The sequence below is a fragment of the Hoplias malabaricus genome, chromosome 3 (genome assembly GCF_029633855.1).
Source record: "Hoplias malabaricus isolate fHopMal1 chromosome 3, fHopMal1.hap1, whole genome shotgun sequence".
NCBI classification, from domain to species: domain Eukaryota; kingdom Metazoa; phylum Chordata; class Actinopteri; order Characiformes; family Erythrinidae; genus Hoplias; species Hoplias malabaricus.
Window position 1 is genome coordinate 15255663 of NC_089802.1, and position 20117 is coordinate 15275779.

The following is a 20117-nucleotide window of genomic DNA, read 5'->3' on the forward strand; positions in this document are numbered from 1 at the left end:
AGCTTAAATCTCACTGGCTTTTGTTTGTCAGAGTTATCAAAGTATGTCTAGCTCATAATTAATAATGAGAAGTAAGCTGCACTATTATGCAGTTTCTAACTGATCAAGGTTATTTCTTTAGCACAAAAAATTAGATAAAGTAATTATATTTTTGGAATTTGGAGTAATTAAAATAGGTATAAATACTGACAGATTTTGTTAGACACTTTCCTTACATACTAACATATTATTATAATATTGTGTATATTCTTTAATCTGAAAGCTTTTTAAAGAAATAAATGCAATAAATTTTGTTAGTTAATTCTCCTAATTACACACAGTGCCACTATCCTGGTTGTGAGTTAGGGCAAACACATGCTTCATCCGAATCACCTGAAGCCAGCTACTACTACTTTTTCAAACTGCAGCAAACACAGCTCAGTGTGTTTAACTGCTTGCATGTGTTTTTTTTTTTTTATACTTTGTACACAAACTATCATTATAGTGATTTAAACATTGCTTTTGGTGTTTTTGCATTTCCTATGTGACATTTTTGAGCAGCACATTCTTTTGAGTCTTTTTATTGCGTTTGAGCAGCTTGCAGAGTTATAGGATAATACATTGCATTCGTTATAGTTGATTTTAATTGAATAGAAGAATGCACGTTTGTGGTGCGTTTATCTGTTTGGTTTAGCATAGTGAGTGCTGTGTACATCCCTGCATATATTTACATATAAATATTCTCATATTTCTGTGGATGTCTTGTCAAGCAAAGCATTTTGTTAGTGTCAGTGTCGAGGATTTGGAAAAGTAGCATTTATTTACCTATTAACTCTGCTATATTCTCATTTTTGAGAATTTTATTCAGTAGAATTTTTTTTATTTACTTGGATTTATGCATGTAGGCATTTCAGATTTTATTTTGGAGATTCCTCCATGTGTTTCAGATACTTACCATTTCTGCTGTGCTCATTTTCAAATTCAGTGCCCTTCTCTACGAAGAGGTAATGCTGCATCAGTCCTTTGCCTGTCTCTGATTTAGTGCACATCTGTAACAATGAGATTTGTGTGAGGTTGCTGTATTGAGAAGTAGCAGGATTTTAGATGGGAGAGTTAGCTCTTTGCCTATATGAAAGTGTGTATTTGTTAATAAAAATATTAAGTCCTTCTGCTATACAGGAAGATAAAAAAAAAACCTTGTAAAGTATGCTTGACTTGAAAATCTTTTGTACATTTTTATACAGTTGTGAGGGCACTTTTGCTTTATTTCATAAATAATGGACTGCCGGTTTATTTAATTTCCAGTGGCTGAAAATTGAATGAGAAGTTAATTTCGTTTTTCAGGATGTAATTATGAGGAGTTTAGATCATTAGTAGTAAAAGAGGGGAGGTTTCAAAAAAGAAGTTTAGAAAAGCATTCAAAGACATAGGCACTCTTATCTTCCATGCAAAGCAACATAAGCTGTCACCATATCATAATCTACACTTAAATATTCCATCTTTATAAGAGAGGATACACGCAAGCTGTATTTTCTAACTAAAGGTTTTAGCATGTAAAATAAAGGGCAAAATGCATCAATAAATTAATACAAAGAATGTGATTACTGGTTTGTAGAGCCATTTCTGCCCTGTCAGTGTCAAAGTTTTCTTTTTTTCCCCCTCCTGTGTATTTTGATGATTTTGTAATGCTAATGAAATCATATTTCATACAGACTAACAATCATAGCTCTCTGACGAAGATCATTATTTCCTGCTATAGACCATCAATCAACCTTTTGTAAATGAAGCATCTGTTGTCTTTGTTGCTCAAATATTAATCTTTCCTTTTTAGAAATTGACATTTTAACAGCCTGGTTTGTTTGAGCTACATAATAGGCAGAGGAAAGGAAAGCCATAATCATGTGCAATTAAAAGGCTTTATCTTTAGTTCTCCAAGGAGAGGCAGACGTGGAAATCTTTGGCTAGGGGCAGTACTCTGTCTTTTGTTGTATTTACTGATTTGTGGAATCGAGGAGACTGGACTCCTGCTGTTTAGCCCTATAGTTTCATATCCTGCAGAAATCAAAAAGATTAAATGTATGAAATCTAAAAGAGGTTGTAAAAATAAATGAAAATGTTCAGAAGTGCTCACTTCTTTCAGAGTACAGTCTTGTACTTGACAGATTGAAGGACCCATAGAGGAACTAACGGGCAGATAACAAAGTAATAAAAAATACTTACCAGTCTTTAATTATGATTTGTGTTATTAAAGTGCTCCTGAATTAGGCTGAATTATTTCTGGATGCACTGAGAAAGCACCTGTATTCAGTGGAAATGTGTGAAAATTGTGTCACTCTCATTATTGTCATCTGCATTATTTAGCCCTAAATTCAGTTATGCTTGTATGGTTACTAAATGAGGATGTTGGTAATGTAAGAATAGCTAGAATAGTGTGGTTTCTGGAAGTAATGTACAGAGATTTCAGGAGCTTTGGGTGATTGAGACTGTACATGTAGGCAAAACTGATCAGTCTGAGCCGGCTGTTGGGGGTCTGTGCTGTGAGCAGATGGGTCAGATCTGTTTCTGGGACTTGCCTGGATATTGACATATCCACTAAATGTCACCACAGAGCAGGAGGAATGACTTGTTGATACAGCCAGAAGGGACAGTGACATTTCACTACAAGATGTCACATATATGGCACACCCACATGTGTGTAGGTTATATTAAATTCATAGGCTGGTTTGCATACTGCTTTACACTTGAAACGCGTATGTTCATACCAGTAGGATTCATTGCTGTAGATGTGGAAGGCACGCTTTAAAATCAGTAGCATTTTTGCAGTTGAAAAAGCACTGAGTGCATCATGAGCCTACAGATAAATGGCTGTTTGCGATGTGCGGAAAGGCCAGTGTCATCACCTCACTTGATGTGCCTGACAACCGAGGGAGTGCAGCATGACACCTAGAGGCAAAGGCAGAAAATATTTGCTAGGAACTTTCAGCTAACAGTAGCAGCAGAATTAAACAAATATAAGCCATAAATTAATCCACTATGGCTCCATTTGCCATATAGGTGTTACCCTTCGTACTTTAGTTAGTCCCCTTTCACCCTGTAATACAATGGGAAGGTCTCCCTCAGCATAGCAGTTACTCTGACCTGGTGGTGGTGAAGTTTATGTATGTTGCCCTGCTACAAGTGGATCAAACATAGCAGTGCTGCTTGAGTTTTTAAAGTCTGTGCCCACTCACTGGCAACTAGGCAGTGGATTCAATGAATTCAATAAAAATATGATGCTAATAAAAAAAAATCAGCCTGATATCAGAGTTAGAAAGTTAAAGGAAATTAGTTTTAATCTGAAATATATATTTTTGGAAACAAAAATGTATTAGCTGTTTGAATATTGTTTAATATGTGCAATATGTAGTATTAGTAATGTTACTATAGGATCTTACTTTCTTTTCCTTGGGATGCCAAGCTTTGAGAAAAGAAGGGGGCTAAGGGCATGCTTCCTTTTTCCAAGAAGATGCTACTTTGAAAAATGAAACGGTAGAATAAAGTTTTCTGGGCAATAACCTATCTCTGTGATAGGACCATACATTCTTACAGGCTTTACTCTCAAGGACATCAGCAAACCTCAGGCCAAGAGAACCTTGTGTTCTATCCCTTTCAATAATTTGAGATTGTGGATTCTGCATCAAAGGTTGAATCAGTTTGGTCAAAATAATTTTTATTAACAAGTTTAAGTGCAGATGTGCTGGAACAAAAGAGAGAAAAACAGTTATTAACATGTAGAAAGCTTTTGTAAACTGATACCACTGAGACTGGTTTTGGACTCTTAATATTGTCCAAAGCTGTATATCCTGATGTAAACTGCTGTATGTTCAGTGTATTATGCACAGACAGTTTTGAAAATGTTTAAGGAGGGTATAGAAAATATCTTAAGATGTATACAAGATAGATATAGGAGTAAGGCTCTGGAGGTGCTTCAACCCTGTTTCCAAAAAAAAAAAAAAAGCTCTGATCAGTTCGTAAAAATGTTCCCTCTCATAATTAGTGTCTGGCATATGGCTTTAACCATGGGCTCTGAACACTGAGTCATGTCATCCAGTTCATTCAACACATTCTCGCCAGGGAACATTTATGACAAATGCTCTTGCTGAGTTTTAAAACTGTGCTCCAAGGCTCATGCGGTTGACTCATTCAGTTCATTAATGCACAAGTCCACACAAACTCCTGGTGGCTACTGGAGTGCTGTAGAATAGCGCAGTGTAACAGATCAATGCAGGTCGTACCTATGGACATGGTAACATTACAAGATCAATATCAAATACAGTTCTGAGCCAAAGAGATTGACCTGTCTTCTCTGACTTCACTCCTGTCAGTCAGCACTTCTTGAATGACCATCAAGACCCATATTGTAATCCTATTAGGTCATTGACAGCTGACGTTCTTTAAGAAAACATTCTGTTTCAGGGTCTGAGCAGATTTCCGCAAAACAGATTATAGCACAAAATATGGTCATCATCAGCTCACAATTTAAGTCTTTAATCGTGAGACAGAATGGCTTCAATTCTCTGAAAAAACATATGTAAAACCATGTCTCAGTTCTTCTACAGTGGGTGAAATGGACTGTATGATTTTACCTCTGTCAAAATGGCTTCAGAGAATAAAGCAACAGTCTTAAGTAAGCAGCCTCTGACATTGTGCTTTTCTACCAAAGAACTTCGGTTTTTGAACTGTTTCCAGTCCTAATTCTTGGAAAATCAGTTCTCTCCAGTGAACCGATTGGTGTGGGTTTTTTTTTTTTAAATAGGTATACGGAAACCATGTATCAGTGGATGTGTGTTGAGGGGTGCTCTGTTCCAGTACTGCTGTGGCTGAATTCAGCGCCAGCTCCAGAGCTGTAGATAAACAGTGTCATTGTTTATTTTTTGTTTACAGCGTGGTCAGATCCCAGTGGGATGTGACAGTGTAAATGTGCAGAGTTTTCATGCTTACATCTGTTTACTCTACATACTTTGGTAGGCCCTTTTCACACTGTTTTTCAAAGTGACACTGACATGGTAGTTTTGTGTTAGTGTGTGTTGTGCAGGCGTGGATTGGGTGGATCAGTCAATAATATATGGGGCTTTGCACACACAATGTGGACATAAGTAGAGCAGCCAGTGAGTAAGCACGGTGGTTAGTGCATTGTCAGTGTCACAGCAGTAGTGACAAGGCTGTATTTCCCAAAATTACCTGCTTTTTATTATTGCTCTGGGGGGGTTCTAACCAGTTGAAGAACAGATTGGAGTGACTAAATATGCAGAGCAACAGATGGACTACAGTCTCTAATTGTAGAGATACGCAGTGCATCTGGACTGTGAGCTTTAAAAAAAAAAAAAAGGGCGGGGGACTTTTTAATGTTTTGGCTGATTGGTTTAATTATGTATAGCACACCCACAACTACTTCTCAAATTTTCCAGTCAGAAAAGTGACCCATAGTAACTTCTTAAATATTTATTTTGTTATATTTTATCACAGTAAAGTTGCTATTTGAAATGTGTAGAAGCAGTGATTAACTATTACATTGACCCACCAGAAGAGAGCCCATGGGTTTAACTGCCTCACTATAATCTTGCCATTCTATTTCCACTCTAAGATAATGAGTCCTACTGAATGAAATAGGTGTATGCTTTAGCCATCTGTGCTGTGTGAGATAGCAATATGATGGTTGGATTGAGAAGGGGGATCTTCTCCAAGGAACACTGCATTAAAGCCTCTTGTTCTGGCTAACAAAGAGCCTACATTCATCCTGGAATTCACTTTCACACCAAATTAATCAAGTGTGGATGCCACATTCCATGCACATCCATTTTCATGCTCTGGACTATGTCCAACTTGGCTGCTGTAGCTTTCACAGTGTGGCCTGCAGTTGGACAACTTTTAATTGGTTAAGCTTTGGATTCATGAGGCAGTTGTCCAGAGCATGTTGTAAACCTGAAGAATTGGAATTGTCTTTTTTGATTGATGATCAAGCTTGTGCTAAGAGATTAATTTAGAAAAAATGTTCTACTAGTTTTGATGCTTCTTGTACATTTAGCATTCACACTTAGATAAGCTTGCCTTTATACTGTTTTTTTTTTTTTTTCTTCCACAACACAGACAAAACATTTCTCTGCTTTTGGCCTATTTGTTTTGTCATTTTTGGAAAGGGCAAAGCACCTAAATAAAGTTCACTATCTGTGGCCAAGATGTCTGTTGGATTTATAGTTCTTGTCCAATGTGTAACAGCAAAGTTCTAATTCTGTAGAGCATTTTGAGAGCTTAACATGAAGCCCTCAGAAAAAAATCGATGGCCGATCAATCTCAATTTCACATCAGTGAAGGTATTTTTTATTTTTTTATTTTTTATATAAACACTGCTACCCTCGGGGAAGGTTTTAAATGTGATTCAACAAACAAATAACACGGATTTGACCTGAACCCTACCCTTGCCTGAACTACAGTGTTTTCTTTTTTTTTTTTTTTCTTTTTTTTTTTCCCTTTCTCTGCACATTTACTTTTTACTGTGTCTAATTTCAGAAAGTGTTGCTATTGCAACCTTTCCTAGTGGAGTGTGTTTGAGAGAAAGTGAGAAAGGTGGCAAACCTGTCACTGCAAGTTATGCGGCTTTGCAAATATTTTTTCTCCAGAAAGATCCAAAAAATATTGGATGATTAAAGGGTTCATACCCAAATTTCAGAACTTTAACTGTGTTTACGTATTATTTCAGTCTATTTTATTTCAAAGCAAGGGAAGGTAATTAAATATATTCAATGTACCTGTAGTATTTCTAAAGGAATTTCTAAGGTGAGATTGTGGCATAGATATCAGATAGAGATGGAATGGATTTATCCTGAATAATTGTTATGGAGATGTGACGTGCTAAAGAAATTGGGCCTGATGACTAATAGGAGGTGATGGAGAGAGATGGATAAATTGCAGATGGTACTTTTTGGCTGTCAACAAAGCCAGGCTGTTGCTGAAAGTGTGTCTATTAGCACAAATGAAAGCCCTCGCTGTTTTTCACACAGACACACAATTTTACTTTCCTCATATTCTCACTTTCACTCTTTCACACACATGTACACACAGACGTTCACACACACTGATCAATAGGAATGAATGAGAGCAGGCAGCCCATCGATAAGCTTAGGCTTAATTTCAGATGTGGTATTACTGGTAAACTCTTAAATCTTTACAGGTTTGGTCCCTGAGCAAGGGGCTAGGTTGGTGCAAATGTCATCGGTGTTTGATGAGTACACACAATCATGATGGTATTGAACAGCTCAGCAGGGGCAGCATTAACGCCTTCCTCTCTTGGCCTCATTCATTTCCTTAGTGGTCACTCTTTTTCTCTCTCTCTCTTTCTCTTTCTGGCTCTAAACCAGTGGTACTGCTGGCAGGCCATTTATTACTGCAGCAGCAGTTGAACTCCTACATCACCTTGTGTTTGGTCAAGTTATGGACAAGTGACCTGTGATTGAAGCCTTTTGGCCTCACCCAGGGCCGTTGCTTCTCTACAGCCTCATTCACACATTACATTACAGTACACAAGACATACTTCATGCTGAGCTCCTTTGTTCCACTTGTACCATTTAAGAGAAGCTATGAATTGCACACTGTATAACTTTAATAATTTGATTAAGAATAAGGTCTCTGTGAAATCAGCGTTAACACTCGTCCAGTGGTGATTAATAAAAAAGATAATGAATGATTAATTACTGTGAAGCAGATGGAATTCCTTTGAGGAAACTATGTTTGCGTAGGAGAGATGCTTTCATGGACGGCAGCGTATGGCTGAAAACCAGTGGGTGAAGGACATAACCTCTTATGTACTTTTATTTAACTGTTTGGTGTGGGTGGAGATAACTGTTACATTTGTCCTTTTCTTCAGTCCTTTTCGGGCTAGCAAGTGTTGCATTTAGTATTTAGTTCTTCAGTGTTTAATTTGATTCATGCTTTTAGCTTCACAGTTAGATATTATTAAAATATGTTGGAGTTTTAATGAGGGAAAATGAAAAATTCTAGCCTTGTTTTTGCACAACCTATTACTGAGACTAAATCTAAATTCCATTTTCCTCTCTCCTTTTTTAAAAAACATCCCCATCCAGATGAATAGAAAAAAGGCCTGCATTATCATGTCAGTCCAATTGGGACATATAGTACCTCTTAAAGAGAGAATCACTGTGGTTTAATCTCAAAATCACTCTATAATCCCAATGTAGTGCACTACACAACTCATGAAATTACTGAATCTGCATATTATATGATGCATATAGCATCATTTTTTCAAACATTAATATGTGGGAATCTGAAATCTAGTGCTAACTGCATATATATTGAATTTGAATCATGTACATCACGATATAGTGAGCTGGAAATCATTTTCGCTTTAGCCGGAGACAGGAACCACTTACTTTCGTCCACACAAGAACATTAACATTAACATTAAGAGAGTTTTTGATAAGTTTTCAGTTACTTAAGCTGGCATTTTCATATGGATAGGAGGCGAAACCCAGACAAAACAATTTTTAAAAATAAACAGACCCAGTGGCCTAGAAATAGCTTGTGAGGGTTATGTGTGTGATGTATGTATGATTGGCAATTAAAAATACAGTACTTTTATGGTAATTCAGTTAGATGCTGATAATTAGTAGTGGTTGAGGTGATTCCTTAGTGCCGTGTGTTGTGTTCATTATCAAAGTCAAGTTATTCATATGTGTATCAGTATGTAAACAATTGCTCCCCTTCCCTACTGACCTGATGCTAAAGGTGCGGCTGTAGGGTAGGTGAGACGTGCTGGTGGAGGAAGTCCTGACGTGGGTTGTGTGAAGCAGTCGTTATTTAAAACACGTACATACCGATTATATGGCATCATCAGTAGGATCCAGTTGATAACTGCCATCTACACCATTCAAATTTGTTAGGGGCACAATGTCGCGTTTTGACACAGCTGTTTATCCTGTCACAAAATTACACCCTTAGCCATATTGTCAATCAAGAGTTGATGTTTAACTTGATCACTACAGCTGTCAATTTAAGATGTGCTGTTGTATGACAGACAGTGTTGCGTGTTAATGCCTTGACTATTGATACATTCAGGCACACCTGATAAACTGCATTGAGCTTGCATTGATTTCTGGTTGCCATCCTCCATACTTCACAACAAGGACTAGGTCATTAAACGTATTTGTCTCCAAGCAAATTGCTGTTACAAACAATCAAGTGCTTTTTGCACATCATTGAGCTGTAATATTTCATTGTGGTCCTTCTTTGTAGAAATGATGAAGGGGGGAAAAAAAAAAAAAAAACAACAGGGCCCCTATGCAGCTAAATGCTCCCCAACAGCCGGTATTTAATTTCTTATTAAGCAGCCAGCACGAGGCTTTACTATTGACTTCCCTTTGTCTGCTGTGCTCCATACGGGCAAAATGGGCATGATTGCTTTTTTTTTTTTTTTTTTTTTGCACAGAGATGAAACGGCCCGTGGAATTCATGACTTTCGTCTCTGCTGTTTGTCTGCAGCACTTAGCTCAGTTGTGTGTGGCGTGATATGTGTATGTGTGTTTACAAAGAGGGGGAACCTGGGGAGTGTCTGAAGCAAAACAGTTTGCTTTGGTTGCTAATCTGTGAAACAATTAGCTCTTAATGCAGCATACTCCTCCTCATCACAAATCCAATAGCAATCAGCCATGTCCTTGGCACTCAAATCAGCCTGCGTTTAAATATCGATTGGCTGCAAGTAGCAATGATGCTGTACTTTGCTGTTTTACACTTATCGATTAACCGCAGACGATGGAAACATCACCTGCAGCTCTGTCATGCCAAAAGGAGAAAAGCTTGGTGGAGGAAACCTTCAGATGTCTCTTAAGTAATTTATCTTTTGGAAAAAAAAGCAGCTTTCTGACTTTGCCTTCACTGTCCTTATCTTCTGGTCCTTGTCCAAGGCTATTTTGAGGACCTTTCAGCTGTTCGGTGAAGGTCTTAAAATCTGCATTGCAGTATGCTCTAATACCAAGTTAATATATATTTTGATACTATGCCACATTTTATAAAGCCCCTAGACAAAATGTTTGTATTTTATCTCTGTAGGACTAGTGACCAGTGCATTCTGTCCAGAAAATTTAATGCTCAGAATTATAGTGATTATTATTATAGGGTTGTCTATACTGTTGTGAACATTACAGCAAATGATACTAGCGCTGTCCTGTACGTATCATATTTTGCTGTGAATGCTATTGTAAATATATGGATGCGCACACGTGCCAACGCTTACTTACCTCTGAGGACATTTATGTCCTCAAGGCAAATGATCCATGTTATTGGTGTTAGATATTAGTCTCTGGTATACCAGCACTTCTTTTTGCTTCTTCAAGCACAGACATTTTGATTTAAGACTTGAAAGAGTGGTATAAAGTACAAAATTTATTTCTGTTTTATGTGACGTGTCGTATTTAGTTAGAGCGGCGAATCCTATGCCAGTGTAGTGTTAGCAAGTCTGTCAAATGGAGAAATTAAGCCAAATGCATCATTAATTAAACCTCAACACTGGAATACTGATGCCCACTAAATCAATGGCAGAATGATTGCTTGTCATGCATGTTATGACAAGGGAAATTTGGTTCCAGTCTCTACAGACATTCGTTGAGCCAGAACCTGTAAACATTTTTTTATTTGGAACAAATGAATTATTCAGCCATCTGTTTTTGTCTGCGCTTCAAAAATAAAAAAAATGGCAGTTTACTATCAGTAACCTGTCCCTTTCTTTACTAGTGATTATATATTTCTCTCTGTCTCGCTTTTGCCGCTTTCTCTTCTGCTCATTGCCTCATACCATGAGGTGCTGCTTTGAATATTCCATTCTGTCTGAAACTGAAACAGCTCTTTAGGATGACTGCTGTAGTGTCAATTTGTACTCTCCTATATTCACGTTGGTTTATGAGTCTTTCTTTATAGGTTTTTCTTTTTGGGAAAATAAAGCAAGGACGCTAAAACAAAAACAAATCTGACTAAGAACATCTGAGTTCTTAGCTTATATAAATGAATAATATGTCTCTCTCTCTCTCTCTCTCTCTCTCTCTCATATTCTGTTTTATCCAGCAATTGATGAGGGAAAGACAGCAAATGGCGAGCCGTCCCTTTGCTTCGGTTGCCATGTCACTGGATGTGGGAGGTGACCAGATGGACCTGTTGCAAGGAGGGTTTGAGGTAAGCATTTTGTGTCCTGAACCCACTTTTATTTCCTTCATAAGTGATGTCATCCACACTATATCTAGCCCCATGCATATTGTGAAACTTTACACAATACACATTGTTATGAATAAACACCAGTCTCGATCTCTCAGTGCCATAGGCTTCCTATACAATGTTTTTCCTTGATATAGTGCGACCAACACACACATATTAACATCTGTGAAAGCAGGGCTACCTGCCGCACGGTACAGACGTTCAAAACACATGTCAAGCAGCTTGAGAAGTGCCTCTTCTCAATCCATTAGCAGAAAGTGCAGTGGCACTCAAAATGCATTATGGGCTGGTTGAGGGCACGGCAGAGAACAAGAGAGGAGAGAACAACATACTCTTCAAGCCTTCAACTGAATGCTGTTAAACACAGCTCTCTTTAAACAAACTTCAGCTCTTGCTCTCATCCGCCTCTGCCTCTCTTTTAGGAAGCTGGCATCAGAACCCACAGTCTTGCATGAAGAGTCACTTAAGGTCTATGAAATTATGCCAAAAACAGGCTGGTACATTTGGAATGAAAAAAAAAAAAGAAGCTATTTTCTATTTTAAATGCTATTTTAACCTCAGGTTTAACCCCTCAGGGCACACAAACTCTTTTGTTTCAGGACACCCATCTCATTATACCCTGCACCATGACAGACTGGAACTCGAAAAGGTTTCCCATCTCTCATGGGTATATTTTAAAGTAATCTGAGATGACGTGTTGCGCGCTAATTTCCTCTGCCAGAAACGTTCAGATGTCCAGTTTCAACGCTCCGTCTTTGTCACCTTCATATATGGAAATGTTTCCAACTCGAAAATTCATGTGAGATTAGATTCCACCATTCTCTCGTCAGCCTTTCAGAGGCTCTATTTCCACCGGCACAAATTGGCCAAACAGCTGTGGCCACAGACAAACCGAGCCAGCTCAGGCGACCAACAGTGAGCAAACACATTTCAAAGCCTGTTCTTTCAACTTTGACGTCTGTGCTTTCAGAGGTTTGAAAACCATAGTGTTTCACGCTAAGGTTTAAGATACAGAGCTTACACTCGGAATAGCTGATGAACTCTTCACTCACAAAAACTCAATACTAATTCAGAATTCAGAGGACTGTTGCTGTGACCGCCACTGTCCACTATGGATTTGCTACTTTGTTGGCGGCTTGCTAATCAGTTGCCCCTTGTGGAGAGTATGAAGTTCATCTCATCTTTTATTTAATCCTTTACAGCTCCTGTCCTAGAGGACCTGAGCACTGCAAAATTTAGTCTCTGCTATAACACAAGACATTGCTTTTGACAAGTCTTTCATTTGATGATTCAGTAGAGTAGGGGATTCTGTCTCGTGGAGCTGCACAGCCCTCCAGGCATACAGGAATGGATTGAAAGCTGCATAGGTAATTATTTGGCAAATGTAAGGGTTGTCTTCAGGTTACACATTTTATACAAAACAGGGAAAACTCTAGTGTCTAATGGAATTATAGTTAAACCTTTACAACCCACACAAGAAGCTGGACACTGAACCAAATATTACACTTCTTTGGTTCAGTACAAACTCAGTAATATTGCACAATCTTTCTTTAAGGAGAAATACAACAAAAACATAAAATATTATGCTATTTAAATGTTCTGTAGTGTAGGAGTAGCAATTTATATAGAATACATTCTCATTTGGCATAAAATGGGATCTGAAATGTGTGTTGTCATTAGCTGCTGAAAACATGTATTAGATTCTACTTCCAGTTATTTACTTTAATGAAATTTGTCTCACACGATCATTACATCCTTCAGTCATCCTCCAGATTCTGGTTTATGGTGAGACTAGTAAAATGTATAGATTTACTTTGTAAGTCCTTTGAGGAAATTGTCAGAGCACATGGTCCCTTTGAGCACATAATGAGGTGTACACCAAACTGAGGCATCCTAGTATTACATTTATGTTGTGTTTATGCCTGTCATGGCCTGTAGATGGCTGTGCCTGCCTACTGGCACTGCTGGAATCTGCAGAGTCTTGGGTTAAACCATTCAAGCAGCCTGTGTTGTTTTCTGAAAAATCAACATTAGCATGTACCTGGGGCTGTGGAGGCCGATCCAGATGTTGGCCCCAGTTTTCTTGGATCTGGCAACAGCTGAAGGTGAAAGATGGGGAATGAGTGTAATTCTGCTCTATAAAGGTTAATGAGACAGCATCTGGAGCTCTTCAACTGTTTACCGTTACCTGCTAATCAAACAGAGGACAATCCACAGCCCTGTCCGCATGCTAAGCTCTGCATTGCCATTATTATCAGCCATTACTGAGACAATAGCACAGAATAAGATGCTACTGGCTGTGTCATGCTTTATTGGTTATGTTTCAACTGAGTTGAAATGTTTAGCTCCTTAGCAGCTGTTTTTAATTGCTGTCCTGGGCAAGATGACACTAGCTTTTAGATTAAACAAATGCAAAGAGTGGAAAATTGCTTTTAGTTAGGGTTTTTTTTTTTAATAAGTTTTGACTTATAGTCAAATGTATTAAATAATCCCCTTTTAGTCAAAACTTTTCCCTGTTGTTTTAAAGCAACAGAGAATATAAAATTGTATTTGCTTTGCTGAATGAATACATTAATATGAGACTTCTGTAGGTCTCTGTCTTTATTAACGGTGTTATCAGAATCACCATCACCCTGATAAACAGTAAAAATTTTATTTCATAATTAACTGTAATTTTCTGTTTTTCTTTAAGGTAATTACTAGTGATTCACGATATATCGGCGGCTGATGTACTATTTGCTGATATGTGGATTTTTTTAAGTTATTTTTATCAGTTCAAATTTTAGCCGATATTACAACTGATAATTTGGAGCCTATTTTGTGCTTGCACATTTGCACTGACACCTGTAAATACAATGTCTGCCTTGTGGGTGTTTTTTTAATTTTATATATATATATTATTATTATTATTATTATTATTATTATTTTTTTTTTTTTTTACAGTTTCTGCAGTTTCTCTGTGTTTAAATTTCTCTAATTTAAAATGTTAGTGAAACTCAGTACACGCACACACCAATAGCAGTAAAAATATATAAATAAATCACACACACAGAGAGAGAGAAAGAGATCAGGTTAAACGACAGAAAGATACTTTCAACCACCACAGTGCAAGAGTAAAAATTGTATTGCTTTAATTAAATGTGAATTTGCTTTAATTACAAAGAGATACAATTGTCCGTTATTAGTATTGGTATTGGCTACTCCAAGGTGCTAATTGTCGATTATCCCAAAAAATTCTAAATCACTGCGTCCTTATTAATTACTAATATTGAAAATATATGTGATAGGTTGTAGCCATCCAGTTCAAGTACAGGAAGAGAAAAGGTGGGTGCATAAACTACATGCCAGGAAATGAAAGAGAGACAGAAATCTATAGTTTGAAAGGAGATCACTTGTGAAACTATTTTTGGAATTTCATGTCTCCACTTAAAAATAATAAATATTATATTGCCTTTGATTTCCTGGTCATTGCATTCATGGGTGCGATTTTGTTTGACACGGGGATGAAGTGAGAGTGAAGGGGTATAAATGAAGCTGTAGAGAGGTAATTGGGGCATGGTCTAGCTCCCAAAACTACGTCACGTGGTGACTCCACATAGATAGATAGATGATTTGGGCCAGCAAAGTTTATATCGCAAAATTCAGTGATCTGCAAAAATTAACATACAATTGTGTTTGCTGATGATGTCATAGCTACAATTGTCCATGTAGAAAATGATCTGAGCGTCTATGCTGTCCTGTGAGATTTGGATCAGTTTGAAATCTTGCATCTATACATCAAGTAATCTGCACTCTGTACTGCAATCTGTACTCTGCACAGTTTTCTGGCAATCCACTTAAGTGTGGAGGTCAGCAGCTATGCAGCATAAAGCCAAAAAGAGGCAAGCATTTGGTGCTGATGACACAGATGTTGCTTCGTCACCATGGCTGGCACACAACATATGGAGCTACTAACAGACAGAGTGTGATGGATGGACGTTGTCACCAGGACCATCAAAGTGTGTGTGTGTGTTTTCTAGTGTACTCTTATCTGTAGCGCAGTGCTTATGTAAAGCAGAGACACATCCCTCCATTCGCTCCTCTGTGGGCTCTCCTATTAGCCATGCAAATGAGAAACGCTACAGCCATTTAAAAGCTGGAGGTAAAGCAGCCTATATATGTGTCCTACTGCTTTATGACTTTATTTGCTTTTCCATTTTCCCTTCTGCCTTTACTGCATATAGCAGTAGAAGCTTATTGACATCATCTAAGCCATATCCAGTAACAGAGATACGTATTTTCAAGTTGAGATACATGAGTCGGCCAGATGAAATGGAGAGAGGGAGAGCAAATAAGAGTAATAAGGCAAATAAAATAAATGCACACAAGTAGCGGAGCTGGGAGTAAAGGAATGGGAAACAGAAATGGGGTGTCTGGGTGTGGTAGTAGATAATGGAGTGTAAGGTCACGCAATAAGATTTAAACGAGGATGAATAAAGCACACGTATGGGTTTGAGTCAGACTTGTGCTGAACTTTAGACATGAAAACAAATGCTCATGAACAGAACTTATATATGTATGTATATGTGTATATATATATATATATATATATATATATATATATATATATATATAAATAAAAGTTCTGTTTTATTAAATTGGTAGCTCATCTACAGGACAGTTTACTGGTCCGCTTGCCTTCTAGAGGTTGTCATTTGCAGGTTCGCTTCCCTACCTTTTTTACCAAAACACCAAGAATGATTTAAATGATTTTAGACATGACTTTAGAGAGCTGACTTAATGTCTCCCTCTTGTCATTGATTAAACCCCTAAAATGAATCTGTTGATCAGAATTACATGTTTAAAACGTATTTTGTAGAGGAAAAAATCATGCCCTAATAGGTGTAACTGTGCACCTTAGCCTTTATTTAGTACCTGTGGGTCTATAAATATGTAGTTAGTCCTCGCCACTATCACTGCTCACATAGTTGTTTGAATTGGCCCCTTTGAGAGGGTCTTGGTAGCACTGCAGTTTCAAAGCAGAAATGCTCAGCCATGGCATTGACTGCATATTTCACTTATGATACCACCTCAGGCATGAAAACTGTTCCACAGCATGTTATTGTGGTCAAAAACCTGGTTTTGACTGAATTAAAAAAATCAATTATCAATTGAATTACTGGTTTAATTATGAATTAATATTGCTAAAGCTCTCTGATCAACTAATGGTCCCATGTGCAAGAGCTAAATGTTTACTGAACTTCATTTTCAATCTGAATTTCTGGGATCAATTTCCTTAGCGATATTTGGGATCTGTTGATGAATGACTTAAGAAATAGTGTGATTATACTTTTTAGTTGTATAAGAAAAATAAAAAGAAATGATCTGAATAGTGGGGCATATGTATTCTTCTTTTTTACTTTTATACTGAAAATATAAAGCCCTTCCCTAATGCCCTCACTAAACTGATGCACAGGGTTTAGTTTTACAGTAAAAGCATATTTGTCATAAAGGGGCCAATTTCCACTATAATTTGACTTGGCAATAATGCTGTTATCATCTAGAAAGTAGAGAAAATTGAGTGGCTGATTTATATGCTTTCTCATCGGTTCAGATTCAGTCTAAGTGTCCTGTCTTGTCTTGCATCAAACATGATACATTTACCCTGCTTGTGATGTTCTTTCTTGCAGACTTTATCTCTCTTCATTAGTTCTGTCATTGCATTGTCCCCAATTGGATTACTATATCTATATGGAGCAAGGCTAATGTGAATGAGCGGAAATTTCACATAGAATTTGAAACCAAGAGTGATATGAGCAAATGCATGAAAGCGGATTCACCTGATTATTTGGATTTGTTAGATCCAATTTCATGACTCCATTAACTAGTTTCTACTTGGGAGGCATGGCCTCTAAGCCATAACAGGCTAATGAGATTCATTTAGGGAAACTGTCTTGACAGAAATTGAGATTTTTTTTGTCCCCCTCATAGCTTTAACTCTTAGGGTTTTGTTGATGCCAACTTGTTCGGCTCAGTGTTGGTTGTCAAAATGTATTGTCAAATTTTGTAACCAAGGTCTTTAGTCTTATGCAATATCCTGTGTCTTTTTCCCAACATCCTTATGTGTCTTTTCTTGTTGTTTGATATATTTCAAATTATGGAATTTATTGGACATTTATAAGTAATGGACATAACTTATACAGGAGTACATGAAATCTCTCAGTTTTGATTTCCATGTCATTTTTCCTTAAGCCTTAGAAGTTAGAGCTTCATCAGTATGTTTATATTGTTCTCTTACAAGTTATAACTTGGTGAAAATGAGGAGTTGAGTTGTTTGCTTGTTGTTAACAAGAAAACCTGATAAATATTTTGTCTCACAGTATTTTTTTTATTTTATTTTAATCAAATTACATAATGCAGAAAAAACCTGAGAGAAAAATAACACTTGAAATTGTTGATACAGAATGTAAATTAATTGATTATAAAATGTTTAAATGTAATTAGATTATTCAATTTTAAGTAACAAGGCAAAATTACAATTACTCTTGTATGTGTTAACATTATTATCATTAAGTGTTGTATACAGTCACATCTGTTGACTGTATTGATTGTGTTTCGTCAGCATATCTTTTGTTCTTTAGGTTCATTTTTTTTGTGTAACCACTTTGTTGTGGCCCAGATTATTGTAGGCTTGGAGCCTGCACAGAATCACTAAACCCAAGACAGAAACATGGCATAGGGTGCCAGTCCATCACAAAGCTCTTTAGCTTTCTTATTTATGTAATTAATGTAAAGTTTAGCTGATTAATCTGTTGACATCTAAAACCCTCTAAGGATGTTCTACCTGGGCCACTAACTGCCTGAGTAGGTCTGTCCTCTCTCCTGCTTTGTAGCCCACATGCCATTCAACATATAATCTAACTGGGCTGTGGTGCTATGTCGCTCTGCTGCTCCCAGCATAACTAGGATGTATTCTAATGATCTGTTTGGAAGGGAGATGTATATCAGTTGAAAATGCAGGTTACTAAGGTTTGGGACACCTTTAGATGCGCCACTACCTCATTTCTGCTTTAATGCTTATATATACCCACTAAAAAGGTCAATAAATATAATCAAGAGAGTTTTCAAATTCATTGGTCTGAATTTGAATGTTTTCAATAATCCAGGTACCATACGTTGTGATAATAACATTTAATAATATTTCAAATATAGCTTTATAACATTAGCATAATGGTTTCATTATACAAATGATCTTGATTAATGTCTTAGAATGATGTTGTCTTGGTTGTGTCATATACCTAGAATGTAATATGTAAAACACTGAAGAGAGAACATGTTTCTTTTCTTTTCTGCACTTCAATTATAATGTACTTTTGTCTGCTGGAAGGTGGACACCCTCCTACTCTGAACAATGTAAATGTATTTTTGAAAGATTCAGTCAGGGTTTGACATTCAAATAGATCTTTAAATTATGCATACCTACTGGGCTTAGACAATGGCAGCAGCCATAACTTGACATCTATGTGTAGATTTAAAGATTTGTGGTAATTAACTGTGATTAGTAGGTTTTGTGGAATAATATATTATAGCAGGTCATTTAAAAGAAAAAAATCTAAACTTGCTTCAGGCTAAAGAGCAGGCCTCCATTTAGACAGCTGCCAGAGCAATTTATTATTAGGTATGATTTTTTTTCTTTCTTTTTTAAATGTGGTGGAGGCTGGACTGCTTGTGTCTAGAAGGCACGACCAAGAATTTTATCACCAACTCGGAACCCCATGGTGGCTATTATCTACAGTAAACACACAGTCAGTCTTACTCCATGGTGGAGGCTGTGCAGTGTCCTTCACATCTGGGCGCTCTCTCTGCATGGCTTGCCCAGGAATTTCAGGACAGGGAAGAATATCCAGGGGCGACAACTGAGTGACTGAGGGTTTTTGTCAGGGAAATCACGTCTTTCAGCAAATGCTACATGCTGCAATAAAGAGCGAATGAGAGTTCACAGAGGAAAATAGAAAAAGAGAAATTCTGTACACGCAGCAGTGGAGAGGTTGAAAGGAAAGCCAGACGCCCCCTGCCACCCCCCATCACTCCGAAACAATGGCTTTGAACTTTTAAGTGCAGCACAAGTGGCCTCTTTTCCTCTCAAAGAGACAGATATTGCTCTGATAACAGCCTCTGTCCGCTGGGCCTGATGGACGTCACTGTCAGCACAGGCTTAATTTGACCTTTCACAAGCCCCTCTATGCTTGGGCCATCTAACACAATAAATACACTTACAAAGTGTGAGAGTGTATGTGTGTCTGAGGGAGCAAGAGGGAGAGAGAGAGAGAGAGAGAGAGAGAGAGCAAATGAGAAAAAACTGTGCTTCAAGGTGTTTCCATTTGCGCACTTGCTGATGCGATATTGCTCTAAATCCGTCATCTTCTGTGTCCAATTTTTCACTAGCTTTCACACACATGTTTATTAGGTGTCATATGACCACTACGTTGAAATCCACTCTGTTACGTCTGGCTTGGCTGGTCCGCTTTTTTGCCTCGGTGAAGCTTCTTACTGTAACCTAGAGTCAATTCTGAAACGTCATTCAGAGGAGAAAAAAACAATTTCCAAGTTAAAACAGCCTAGTTTTAAGTGACCCAACATCATCTTGTAATAAAAACATTTTAATAAGAAATCTGGGATGTATTTCACTGGGATCTCAGACCCAAAGAAACAAAATGTGAATATTCCATAACAATCCAGTCACATGCCAGTGCAACGTCTGATGGCCAATGAGTGAATGTAGCATAACTTACTTCACTATGTCTGAAATATCCTTACAAATTTGTACTTTTGGACAATTAATGAGGGGTGACTATATGAACTTGGTGGGTTTTGGAGGGAGAATTCTTTGCAGTGCATGTCACCAC

At 37.5% G+C, this 20117-nt stretch overlaps 1 protein-coding gene across 2 annotated transcripts in view; it reads left to right on the forward strand.

The window, feature by feature from the left end:
- atrnl1b (attractin-like 1b) overlaps positions 1 to 20117 on the forward strand; it is a 98730-nt gene that overhangs the window by 64474 nt on the left and 14139 nt on the right. For both annotated transcript variants that reach the window (XM_066664159.1, XM_066664160.1), the window contains exon 27: positions 11086 to 11193. In XM_066664159.1, coding sequence (XP_066520256.1) covers positions 11086 to 11193 — 108 coding nt within the window. The remainder of the gene's footprint in view (positions 1 to 11085; positions 11194 to 20117) is intronic.